A 13,516-nucleotide genomic window follows, 5' to 3' on the forward strand; every position below is an offset into this window, starting at 1 on the left:
AATGTCGATAAATGCACCAAGTTGTGACATAGAATTAGAAGTTCTGATTTTGTTCATAAACAATTCCATGTTTTATTTTATAAAATACATTAAAGTTTATTAGTTTATTGCTTCATTGTTTCCTGAGAATAATAAACATGAAATTGCTTATAAATTTTTGATTATGCTCCATGTAATAAAAAGTATATGGGTGGTGTTCTGTGGCCTCTGAAATGTTAATAACCACTAGTGTATATTGTGAGCTAACAAGAAAATATAATAAATACCAGTTATATATACTAGAATAAAAATCTTTGCAAAAATTCTTCAAACACACCATTATTCCTGTTGTTATTTTTCCTTCTATTCTTAATGATATTCCTCATCTCTCTTTTTAAATTTGAATCTTTTGGGAACTTGTGCATTGTAATATATTTTAATTTCTCTTGTTACTATAATGAAAAACTAAACAACATTGACAAAATTTTGATTTTGTTTTTACTGATACATATAGTTTAATATGACTTTATCCCAATTGCTAAAATTTATAAAATGGCACATGATGTCAGTTACTTTCTTTTTGACTGTACTCAATATGGTGTAATAAAATTTCTCTATATATGCAAAAACATTGGATTAAAATGTTATTATTACAGTAAATAAATGTTTTAAACACATTTTAACATTTTCTGTTAACTTTTAATTTTGCACATTTATCTAGGCAATCATCTGGGACTATTTGGTATGAAGCAAAAATTTGTGTGGAATTTTATGCGGTAACTACTGACATACAACCCGTACCTAACACCAGACCATGCTGTACTTATATAAATAAAGAATGAAACAATTTCTGTTAAATTTCACTTACCTATATGTACCTCCGCACGTTTCTGGATAAGGCCAATACCAACATCTTTGCCAATGGCGACCAATAAATGTTTCTGTTCCATTGGGTTCTTTGCATGTTACTGTTTTAGAAACTTGATAGGAACACCAGTTTCTATATCATATAAACAAATTAAAATACAGTAATACTATATAATAATGTATTAACTTTTAATCTTATAATCATTATACATTAGTGTATCACATAACATTAAAAAATATCAGTATTAACTAATATTTAATATTTCATAAATGAGTTATTATTTTAAAAGCATGTAACATGAGTACTATTTGTTTTTATCTATGACATTTCTTTTATAGAAATTTTATTACAAATGTGTTTAAATAAAGTACCATGAAAGTTTTACACCTTTTATCATTTCAGGAGTATAAAGTTTCATTTGACATACTATAATTTGAACTGTATGCAAACTAATAAATTGTCACCAATTTACAGTCAAAGATTGCTGTCAAGCTCTCAAGAGATTTAAAAGGGAGGAGTATGATGAGGATACTCTGGAAGAAACAATGCTGCATAGCTCATTCTTTTTACTAATGAAAGTCTAATAGAACTTTATCCAAAGCCCATCTTTGGGCACAGTTTTAAGACAGTGTTTTTTGCCATCTATATCCAAAAACTCAAGCACAACTAATAAATGGATTATAGAATGAATGGCTACTATTTCTGGTGGTCAGTCATTTAATCCAGATTTCTTCCAGGATTAGTGATTGTTTAGTTAAACATAGAGGGTTTACAAAGTATTAATTGTTAATATTGTAATCGGTAATATTTAAAAATATATAACCACATACTTGACAAATAAATTAAGTTTTGAAAATACTTAAGGGTTCAAAACTTTCAGAGTATCTTTTATACTTAATTTTATCAGTATTTATAATATTATTTAGAAGTATAAGTTATAAAAATTATATACTCTAAATAATAAACTGTGTTAACATTTACAAGTAAATAAATTCAAAAATTAAATTTAAACTTTTTAATCTATAAATGTTTATATTCTAAATAAAATAAATTAAAGAACACTTGGTGATGGTCAGAAATTTTAGAAGGGAATACAACAAACAAACTTAAGAAGTATCAAATGGCTATGAATTCCTATAATGAGCAGTCAATTATCTATCCAACATTCAACCATTGATTGTTCATTAAATTATTCTTATTCAAAATTCACTGGTTTGTCTGTTATTCCCATCTCAAACTCACTATGTGAACTCTCAATTCAATATTCAAAAATTGAGAGCTCACACACTAGATTCTCAGCCCAATAATTCTTCAACTGATTGACAGTTCCAATCTTGTCTTCTATAACTTCTTGGAGTTATGATCATGTCAATCTTTTGTGTGCCAATATCTTCAGTTATCACTAATCAAATGTTAAATTTCACCATGAAATAAATAGTTTTATATGATATCCATATATTTTAAATACTGTACATGATTAACAATTGCTGGTAAGGGTTTACCACTGATTTTCCAGCATCTCTTTTAATCTGAACAAAATTATGATAGAGCATATAAACATTCTGCACTGCCAACCTTGTTCACTGAATGTCCACAGTTGGCTTTCTTTATGGCTCCTATTCACTTGGATTATCTACTTCGGTGGTTTCCAAATTTTTCTGCATGCACCTCGTGGCTGCCTTGATTCGATAAACTAGATCCCTACTCTTCATAAGTTTCTTTAGAATATCGGTTTCAAGACTTACATTCAGAAAAAATTAAATTTAAAACAGCAAAAATTACAGTCGACCCCCCTATAACACTGATGATTATTCCTTTTTATATGAATTCCATGTTGTATGAGTCACTTAGATTTTACAAATACGTGTGCTGGGCTGTGAACGGTTCACATATTTGTAAAATCTAAGTGACTCGTACAACATGGAATTCATAGTGTTATAGGGGGTCGACTGTAATTGCATATCTAATTAAAAGCAAAATGTTCCGTCACACACAAATAACATAAATTTAAAAATTAATTTGATTTACAATTTTAAAATTTCAAAACAACTTTTAAATGCTTTTTAAAAACATTATTTTAATTTTTGTTTGAGTTTATTTTTAATGATAGTTTTAGTTTTGGTTTCAATTTTGGTGTAAAGGCCATTTTTAGTTTATATTAATTAATTTTTAGGTTTAATTTATTTAGTATTAATTTAGTTTTAGTTTTTATAATTATTTTTAATAATTTTTATTTATTTATGNGAATTAGAAACAGCATAATTATTCTAAATAAAATAAATTAAAGAACACTTGGTGATGGTCAGAAATTTTAGAAGGGAATACAACAAACAAACTTAAGAAGTATCAAATGGCTATGAATTCCTATAATGAGCAGTCAATTATCTATCCAACATTCAACCATTGATTGTTCATTAAATTATTCTTATTCAAAATTCACTGGTTTGTCTGTTATTCCCATCTCAAACTCACTATGTGAACTCTCAATTCAATATTCAAAAATTGAGAGCTCACACACTAGATTCTCAGCCCAATAATTCTTCAACTGATTGACAGTTCCAATCTTGTCTTCTATAACTTCTTGGAGTTATGATCATGTCAATCTTTTGTGTGCCAATATCTTCAGTTATCACTAATCAAATGTTAAATTTCACCATGAAATAAATAGTTTTATATGATATCCATATATTTTAAATACTGTACATGATTAACAATTGCTGGTAAGGGTTTACCACTGATTTTCCAGCATCTCTTTTAATCTGAACAAAATTATGATAGAGCATATAAACATTCTGCACTGCCAACCTTGTTCACTGAATGTCCACAGTTGGCTTTCTTTATGGCTCCTATTCACTTGGATTATCTACTTCGGTGGTTTCCAAATTTTTCTGCATGCACCTCGTGGCTGCCTTGATTCGATAAACTAGATCCCTACTCTTCATAAGTTTCTTTAGAATATCGGTTTCAAGACTTACATTCAGAAAAAATTAAATTTAAAACAGCAAAAATTACAGTCGACCCCCCTATAACACTGATGATTATTCCTTTTTATATGAATTCCATGTTGTATGAGTCACTTAGATTTTACAAATACGTGTGCTGGGCTGTGAACGGTTCACGTATTTGTAAAATCTAAGTGACTCGTACAACATGGAATTCATAGTGTTATAGGGGGTCGACTGTAATTGCATATGTAATTAAAAGCAAAATGTTCCGTCACACACAAATAACATAAATTTAAAAATTAATTTGATTTACAATTTTAAAATTTCAAAACAACTTTTAAATGCTTTTTAAAAACATTATTTTAATTTTTGTTTGAGTTTATTTTTAATGATAGTTTTAGTTTTGGTTTCAATTTTGGTGTAAAGGCCATTTTTAGTTTATATTAATTAATTTTTAGGTTTAATTTATTTAGTATTAATTTAGTTTTATTTTTTATAATNTTTAACTTCTAACGTGTCACTTCTCCGAGTGCTGGAGCACTCGGAGAAGTGACACGTTAGAAGTTATGAGGCATGCGGGGGAGGCTGTCAAGTTGGGAGAAGAGGGGAGGGGAGGGGAGTGGGAAGTACGGAAGGTGCCTGACTGATACTGTATACACAAGTCACAATCTATCAATGTAAGACTGAAGAGGGGTGAGAGCCCGAAACACATATCTGTATGAATTAAAAGTGGATGATGAAATTATTTGCCAAGTGTCGATAAATGCACCAAGTTGTGACATAGAATTAGAAGTTCTGATTTTGTTCATAAACAATTCCATGTTTTATTTTATAAAATACATTAAAGTTTATTAGTTTATTGCTTCATTGTTTCCTGAGAATAATAAACATGAAATTGCTTATAAATTTTTGATTATGCTCCATGTAATAAAAAGTATATGAGTGGTGTTCTGTGGCCTCTGAAATGTTAATAACCACTAGTGTATATTGTGAGCTAACAAGAAAATATAATAAATACCAGTTATATATACCAGAATAAAAATCTTTGCAAAAATTCTTCAAACACACCATTATTCCTGTTATTTTTCCTTCTATTCTTAATGATATTCCTCATCTCTCTTTTTAAATTTGAATCTTTTGGGAACTTGTGCATTGTAATATATTTTAATTTCTCTTGTTACTATAATGAAAAACAAAACAACATTGACGAAATTTTGATTTTATTTTTACTGATGTATATAGTTTAATATGACTTTATCCCAATTGCTAAAATTTCTAAAATGGCACATGATGTCAGTTACTTTCTTTTTGACTGTACTCAATATGGTGTAATAAAATTTCTCTATATATGCAAAAACATTGGATTAAAATGTTATTATTACAGTAAATAAATGTTTTAAACACATTTCAACATTTTCTGTTAACTTTTAATTTTGCACATTTATCTAGGCAATCATCTGGGACTATTTGGTATGAAGCAAAAATTTGTGTGAAATTTTATGCGGTAACTACTGACATACAACCCGTACCTAACACCAGACCATGCTGTACTTATATAAATAAAGAATGAAACAATTTCTGTTAAATTTCACTTACCTATATGTACCTCCGCACGTTTCTGGATAAGGCCAATACCAACATCTTTGCCAATGGCGACCAATAAATGTTTCTGTTCCATTGGGTTCTTTGCATGTTACTGTTTTAGAAACTTGATAGGAACACCAGTTTCTATATCATATAAACAAATTAAAATACAGTAATACTATATAATAATGTATTAACTTTTAATCTTATAATCATTATACATTAGTGTATCACATAACATTAAAAAATATCAGTATTAACTAATATTTAATATTTCATAAATGAGTTATTATTTTAAAAGCATGTAACATGAGTACTATTTGTTTTTATCTATGACATTTCTTTTATAGAAATTTTATTACAAATGTGTTTAAATAAAGTACCATGAAAGTTTTACACCTTTTATCATTTCAGGAGTATAAAGTTTCATTTGACATACTATAATTTGAACTGTATGCAAACTAATAAATTGTCACCAATTTACAGTCAAAGATTGCTGTCAAGCTCTCAAGAGATTTAAAAGGGAGGAGTATGATGAGGATACTCTGGAAGAAACAATGCTGCATAGCTCATTCTTTTTACTAATGAAAGTCTAATAGAACTTTATCCAAAGCCCATCTTTGGGCACAGTTTTAAGACAGTGTTTTTTGCCATCTATATCCAAAAACTCAAGCACAACTAATAAATGGATTATAGAATGAATGGCTGCTATTTCTGGTGGTCAGTCATTTAATCCAGGTTTCTTCCAGGATTAGTGATTGTTTAGTTAAACATAGAGGGTTTACAAAGTATTAATTGTTAATATTGTAATCGGTAATATTTAAAAATATATAACCACATACTTGACAAATAAATTAAGTTTTGAAAATACTTAAGGGTTCAAAACTTTCAGAGTATCTTTTATACTTAATTTTATCAGTATTTATAATATTATTTAGAAGTATAAGTTATAAAAATTATATACTCTAAATAATAAACTGTGTTAACATTTACAAGTAAATAAATTCAAAAATTAAATTTAAACTTTTTAATCTATAAATGTTTATATTCTAAATAAAATAAATTAAAGAACACTTGGTGATGGTCAGAAATTTTAGAAGGGAATACAACAAACAAACTTAAGAAGTATCAAATGGCTATGAATTCCTATAATGAGCAGTCAATTATCTATCCAACATTCAACCATTGATTGTTCATTAAATTATTCTTATTCAAAATTCACTGGTTTGTCTGTTATTCCCATCTCAAACTCACTATGTGAACTCTCAATTCAATATTCAAAAATTGAGAGCTCACACACTAGATTCTCAGCCCAATAATTCTTCAACTGATTGACAGTTCCAATCTTGTCTTCTATAACTTCTTGGAGTTATGATCATGTCAATCTTTTGTGTGCCAATATCTTCAGTTATCACTAATCAAATGTTAAATTTCACCATGAAATAAATAGTTTTATATGATATCCATATATTTTAAATACTGTACATGATTAACAATTGCTGGTAAGGGTTTACCACTGATTTTCCAGCATCTCTTTTAATCTGAACAAAATTATGATAGAGCATATAAACATTCTGCACTGCCAACCTTGTTCACTGAATGTCCACAGTTGGCTTTCTTTATGGCTCCTATTCACTTGGATTATCTACTTCGGTGGTTTCCAAATTTTTCTGCATGCACCTCGTGGCTGCCTTGATTCGATAAACTAGATCCCTACTCTTCATAAGTTTCTTTAGAATATCGGTTTCAAGACTTACATTCAGAAAAAATTAAATTTAAAACAGCAAAAATTACAGTCGACCCCCCTATAACACTGATGATTATTCCTTTTTATATGAATTCCATGTTGTATGAGTCACTTAGATTTTACAAATACGTGTGCTGGGCTGTGAACGGTTCACATATTTGTAAAATCTAAGTGACTCGTACAACATGTAATTCAGATAAAACGGAAAAGTCAATGATCTTATAGGGGGGTCAACTGTACTAGGACATGTGCCATTCCCCTTTTCGTCTGCATTGCTTTTTCCTAGTCTCCAATAGATCCCCAAATTCCATTATTAACAAAGAATACAAAACTCATGGCTTCTAGCCTATTCTACAAGTATAAATGAAACTAATGAATATTTCTTTTTTTTAAAATAATTTTAGTCCATTGTTCCATGCAACTTCATCTTATGTTGACCAAAACTTGGCCCCAAGCAATGCTGCCTTTTTCTTCTGGTGGAACTACCCTGACGGCACCTTCATTTTACCCTGGATTATCCCAGGGTATATTCTACGCAAAATTCATCACTACCCGAAAAAGAACTATATATATATATATATATATAAAACATCCAATTAATTATCCCCATAATTTTACAATGTATACTATAAACCCCATAACCGGGAAGACAGCAAATCGACTCATTGTTTGTTTGTTAAGTTATGGTAATGCAACACTTGGACAATTTGCTTTCCGGGAGGTCTCTTTAATTAAGGGAAACTGGCCCCTATTTAAGAGTTATAGACGTGGAGAAAACACGGAAAACTCCACGTGGCCAGACCCATCCGAGCGAGGCGCGAACACACGACCGAACGCCCAGTGTTCATAGTACGAAGACCTCTTGGCCACTAGTGATCCACGAATCGACTCATTGCTGCGATGATGTTAAAGTTAAATAAGATGCATAATTTATGTAAGAGTGGTAAAATAGTGCACTTCAAATGTTTTCTGACACATGCGCTTGTTAAAATTTTAAAAATTTAGTTTAGGTAATTAATTTTCTTACAAACGAAATTTAGATTCGTTACTACCCGTTTCAGCTTTATCACTATCTTTTTCGTCACAACTACTGCTTAGAATAAACCCTAAATTGAGAAAACTCTCGAGCTCTTGCTCAAATAAAAAAATAATAATAATAAGACGAACGAGTCTAGGACGCAGATTCTTGTATTATTATTGTGAAATAATAATAAGAAAATTCATTGTTTTTTGAAAAATTTTAATAGCTAAAATGTCTTAGGATTTTTAGACTTTATCAGAGATATTAATTTACATCTGATTTGGAGAGTGCCAATGGTATAAAGGTTGAGAAAAGCGAAATCCTATTCGGGTGTAATATACAGTGTACAACCATGTACAGTACAGTACTTAGCACCAATCTGCTTTATTAGTTTGTGATGTCCTATCCTAAAACCTTCCAATTAAAGGGGAAAACAGAACGGTTTTAGGCAAAAACTTTTTCAGGCGAAATTTGTGGCGCGATGAATAATAGCATCAGATCACAGGCAGTTTTACCCTAGATTTACCCTAAATATAAGACTACCCTAAACATTACCCTGAGAGGTTGAAATTGCCGTAGAAAAGGGTAATTACTCTAGAAACGGCAGCACTGCCCCCAAGGTCTGTAGACCTTGTTGGCCCCGATTGCAACCAGCACCATCTTGCGGGAGAGCTGATCTGACGTTGAATTATGACATTTGAAGCTTCTTGCACAATGTATGATGTCCTTTTTTATAGTTGTGTGTGCGCTGAACGGTAACAATGCTAGTTATAAAGCAAAACTGTGACTTAGAATGCGATGATAAAATTGTGAGTGACCAGAACTTAAAGCAACGTAAATAAAATAAATTTATCTGAAATATTTTTCTGATGAACTTATTGTTAGATGCTCGGTTTGTTCTAAGAAATCTTCTACATCAACCTAACTGTAATTGTCATTTTAAATTAAATTTCTAATAACTGCATTGCAATTTTACAAAACAGGCACAAGCGTTGTAAAAACTATTTTATTTAAACATCTTTTCAACACTTTGAGTAAAAATTCCATGCAAAATGCATTTCCGATTTTACAAAAATACCTTAATATACTGTACAAAATATTAAAATGACCGTATATACAGTACATTTAATAAAGTTAAATCACTTTTCTTTGTACAACCTTCCCTGACAAACTAATACATTATGTTTTTGATGGCCAGATGGCCGAGTGGTCAAGGTAGCAGCCTACCACTCCGGGGGGACCCGGTATCGAGTCCAGATAGGTCCGCCCGGATATGTCGGGTCCCGTCCCTCACCACGCGGCCGCCCCATTGTGGGCCTGGCCGAACCCATAATGGGCTTGCTAAAAAGAGACCTTCTAGTGCCCACAGGGCGGAAAGAGTTAAAAATGGGGTATTACTGTATCTAAATTAATATTGAAATTCACTGTTATACTATAATTATTCAATGGGTGTTTTTACGATATAATAACGTATTCGAGAGTAAATAAATAATCGTAGCAATCGTCAATGATCATCATAAGTGATAAACAAGCTTGGAAGAGTCGATCTCTAGAAGCCACTCAAGTAGTTTCATCGCTCCGTAGGGGTTGGTATCTTCCACTTTTGACACTAGTCTACATTAATCTATTGATTGGTTTATCTGTTCAAAGGTATTTGCTTATATTCAGTGCGACTTTTAGCTCATATTACATTCGACTTTAGCTATGTCCTTTTAAAATAGATGCGTCCATTGTATCAAAGGTAAACAAAAAAAAAACGAGTTCAGATTTATACACGCTTAAAGCTTTTAGTATTTCGGTGTTTTTAGAGACGTGGGCTAATATAATAAGTGTCCAGTATACTGTTGAATTATTATTATGTGACCTCGGATTAGTTTACTTTATATTTGCAGAATAGACTAGAAGTCATAAATTTTCTGTTGTTTGTTGATAATGGAATTTGGGGATTAGGAAAAGGGCAACAACACAGACAAAAAGGGAGCAAGTGCCCAATTTACCAAACATTTATTACTTTATAAGATTCGGCTTGATACATCGGTTATCGGCACAGCGCTAATTATGAAAACTGCAAGAATCCCCTCCAAAATTTTTAACATTCTAAAACAATTTTCTGACAGCTGAGGAGGTCTACCAGTGGCCAAGCGATTTCGTTCCCTGAACACTGGAAGTTCGGTTGTGGGTTCGCGCCTCACCAGGACGGGCTGTCACGTGGAGTTTTCCGGGTCTTCTCCACGTCTGTAACGCCTAAATAGAGGCCACTTACTCTCAGAAAGATCTCCCGGAAGGCATCTCCATAGGCAGATCGCCCAACGATGTAACTTAACTAAATAAACAGACAGCTGAGGAAATTATTATGTTGAAAGAAGTAGAGTTGATGATTACTATAATTAAAAGTCGTAATTCCTTATTGTGATATCGTCACAATAAGTAATTTCGATTTTTGATTGCAGTCCAATGAAGGAATTGTGACAACGCATTGGACTTTGGCAATTTCGAATCATATTTTAATTTTAAAAATTGAAATTGAAATCGCGTGACTTCCATTACCCACCGGAAGTTAGTATACAATTAATCATGACTTTCGACCCTAAGCTTTCTTGATTTCAATCTAATTCCGTTCTCGAGATTAACAAAGAACATATAAACTGACGGATGACAGTGAGAATGTATTGTTGTGCTACAATATGAAAATTGCAGCCCAACAAATACCGGTATTCAACATTGTAGATAATAGTCTGTATTTATCTAGAATATACCAGATATTCTAAAATTCCAGTGTTTAGTTGTTTAATCACTCGCCACTGGTGAGCCAAAAGTATTTTATTCCTGTTATTCATTAGTCTACAAAATAAATTCAAGAATAATTATAGACATTTCAAGAATGGAAGGTATCTTTGGCATAGAACGGGGTTAATAGTGACTTAGTAGACTACTTCAATAATATGTCATGATCTTAGTAATGTCTTGAAAGCATTTTAAAGAAAAAAAAAAACTCTGGTTATTAATAATTCAGATATAAAAATATCTACAAAAATAAAAAACACAAATGACATGTTGTCGAACTTTTTATATATAAATATTAGATAACCTGAAAAATGATACATCTGTATTTATTTTTAAAATAAATTTTCATAATCAGCTGTTTTATTTTACTCCAGTTATTAAACTTCAACGTATTATTATAAAAATTCTAAAGTAATTTAACTTTTGCCCCCTCAGTGTGTAATTTAATCAATAGGATTTTATGGGAATCAAATTTAATTAGCGTACTTCCGTTATTGTGTATGCTAATGTACTAGGAAGTGATATAAATGTAAGCTATCTTCTCTTTACATTGCTTAAAACTAATTTTTTGTTTCTCTCTTGAATAAATTTAATCCTTAATTTACATAATTCACAAATTAAAAATAAATATGTTTATTGTTTAAACTATAACAGTTATCCAATATTTAAATATAAAATAATAATAATAAGATGTATTGTAATACAGTCAAACCTCTATACAACGGCCACTGATGGCAACATAAAAAAATGGCCGTTGTTTGGAGGTAATTCTGCAACCATTTCTGAAAAAGATAACCGTTGTTGGAGGTCCGACTATATTTATAATAAATTATAGTAATTATAATAAATAAAATATATAAAACTTTTTTGATAACATGGCCAGGACAGTAAATAAAGCGCTATATAATAAGAGTTTTCATTTGTTCTTTTCTCACGCCTCAGGAAATAACAGTGAATACAAGTCGACTCCCCTATAACACTGTTGATTTTTCCGTTTTATATGAATTCCATGTTGTACGAGTCACTTAGATTTTACAAATACGTGAGCCGTTCACAGCCCAACACATGTATTTGTAAAATCTAAGTGACTCGTACAACATGGAATTCATATAAAACGGAATNATGATATTTTTAAAGCTAAAGGTTACACTAATAAGGCACTATTTAGCAACCGAAGCTAAATCCAAAACAAGAAATAGAGAAGGAAGTGCAGATGGAGATATAGCCTACAAAAAGAAAAAAATAATTGAAATACACTATAAATGCTACAATATAAATGCGGACATTTATAAAAAAAAAAATAAGTAGTAGTATTAGTATTATCTATAGTAGTAGTAAATACTTTGTTAGTTGTTGTTATACAGTATTTTTATAAAACAGAACGTTACTTTTAGTCATCATATGTGTACCTGCAGTAATTTTTTTTTAGAAAGAGATCACATGGTATGGTCAATTTCTGTGTATGAAATTGCATATGGAATATAAAATACTATTTGTATTAGTACGAATCAGCAACGATGGTAATCATGACAATACAGCTATAATACTGAGTGGCAGCCCGTGAGAATCGAGTGAAATCAGTCATCTTGAGCGTGGAAGAAACAGTAAGCTCGTTGCTTCAAATTGTAATTATCTTCGACCCGCAAGAGTGTCTTATGTCTTTGCCCTACGCGGGCTTTATGTTCGCGGGTTAGACGGCCGTCTTCGACCCGCAAGAGTGTCTTCTGTCTTCGCCCTACGCGGGCTGTATGTTCGCGGGGTAGACGGCCGTCTTCGACCCGCAAGAGTGTCTTATGTCTTCGCCCTACGCGGGCTTTATGTTCGCGGGGTAGACGGCCAAGAGTGTCTCATGTCTTTGTCTTATTTTATTTATTTATTATAAGTAAAATTATCAAAAACTTACCCATTTCTTTCTGACGAAAGATTTTTGTAAATTAATACTAATAAAATAAGTAATTGTATCGCTATCCTAGAAAATATTCCTTCCATTCTAGTAATTAATTGTCAAATTCGTCTCAGGAGTAGTAGTAGTGAGTGTGTGCTTCAGCCGAATAGTGATGTCTGCTCATTCTTAACAGGAAGAGTTGTTTCGCTGTCGGTGAATAAAAGAAAGATTGGCTTTTTAACTTTGGAACATTGCTCTCTATAAATTTGGACGTTTTAATTTTTGTTTGTATTCCAGAGGAAACAGGGCAAAGGTCCTTTTTTTTTATAATATTATGTAGGTGACAAAGAATTCTTTGTTTTAATTGGTCTTAAGGTCACGTGGCCCTGCANTGTCTTCGCCCTACGCGGGCTTTATGTTCGCGGGGTAGACGGCCGTCTTTGACTTTGTATAAAGTGGTAGTCGGTTGCATTGGTGCGCGTCAGAATCGAGTTAACATAAACACGTGACATCTCATTACCTAGAAGTATCATTACCATCTCGGGCAACGTATATGATGCATCCTGTTACGAAATAAGTAGACCTTTTGCAGACCTCCCGCATCCTATACTCAGAAGAGGTCTTGGGGCTCATGACTGTGCTACCAGCATCGAAGTTTTTACCGATGGCTCCAAGACTGCGCAAGGCACCGCAAGTGCTTTTG

The 13,516-nt window shown here is 31.6% G+C and overlaps 1 protein-coding gene and 1 long non-coding RNA gene across 2 annotated transcripts in view; both read right to left on the reverse strand.

Annotated features, from left to right (window-relative positions):
- LOC111618216 (collagen alpha-1(XXVI) chain-like) overlaps positions 1-13,189 on the reverse strand; it is a 28,123-nt gene extending 14,934 nt beyond the window's left edge. The window contains exons 1-2 of the mRNA XM_023359697.1: positions 12,832-13,189; positions 5,389-5,520 (exon numbers count right to left, since the gene is read on the reverse strand). Coding sequence (XP_023215465.1) covers positions 5,389-5,520; positions 12,832-12,917 — 218 coding nt within the window. The 5' untranslated portion in view covers positions 12,918-13,189. The remainder of the gene's footprint in view (positions 1-5,388; positions 5,521-12,831) is intronic.
- Positions 338-2,706, reverse strand: LOC111618219. Its single transcript, XR_002755539.1, has 3 exons — positions 2,423-2,706; positions 848-979; positions 338-431 (listed from the first exon to the last, which is right to left on the reverse strand). It is a non-coding gene; the product is annotated as an uncharacterized LOC111618219 (long non-coding RNA).
- Positions 13,190-13,516: the final 327 nt, after the last annotated feature.

Source organism: Centruroides sculpturatus, unplaced genomic scaffold (genome assembly GCF_000671375.1).
Source record: "Centruroides sculpturatus isolate CEXI.00-Female unplaced genomic scaffold, Cexi_2.0 scaffold124, whole genome shotgun sequence".
NCBI classification, from domain to species: Eukaryota; Metazoa; Arthropoda; class Arachnida; order Scorpiones; family Buthidae; genus Centruroides; species Centruroides sculpturatus.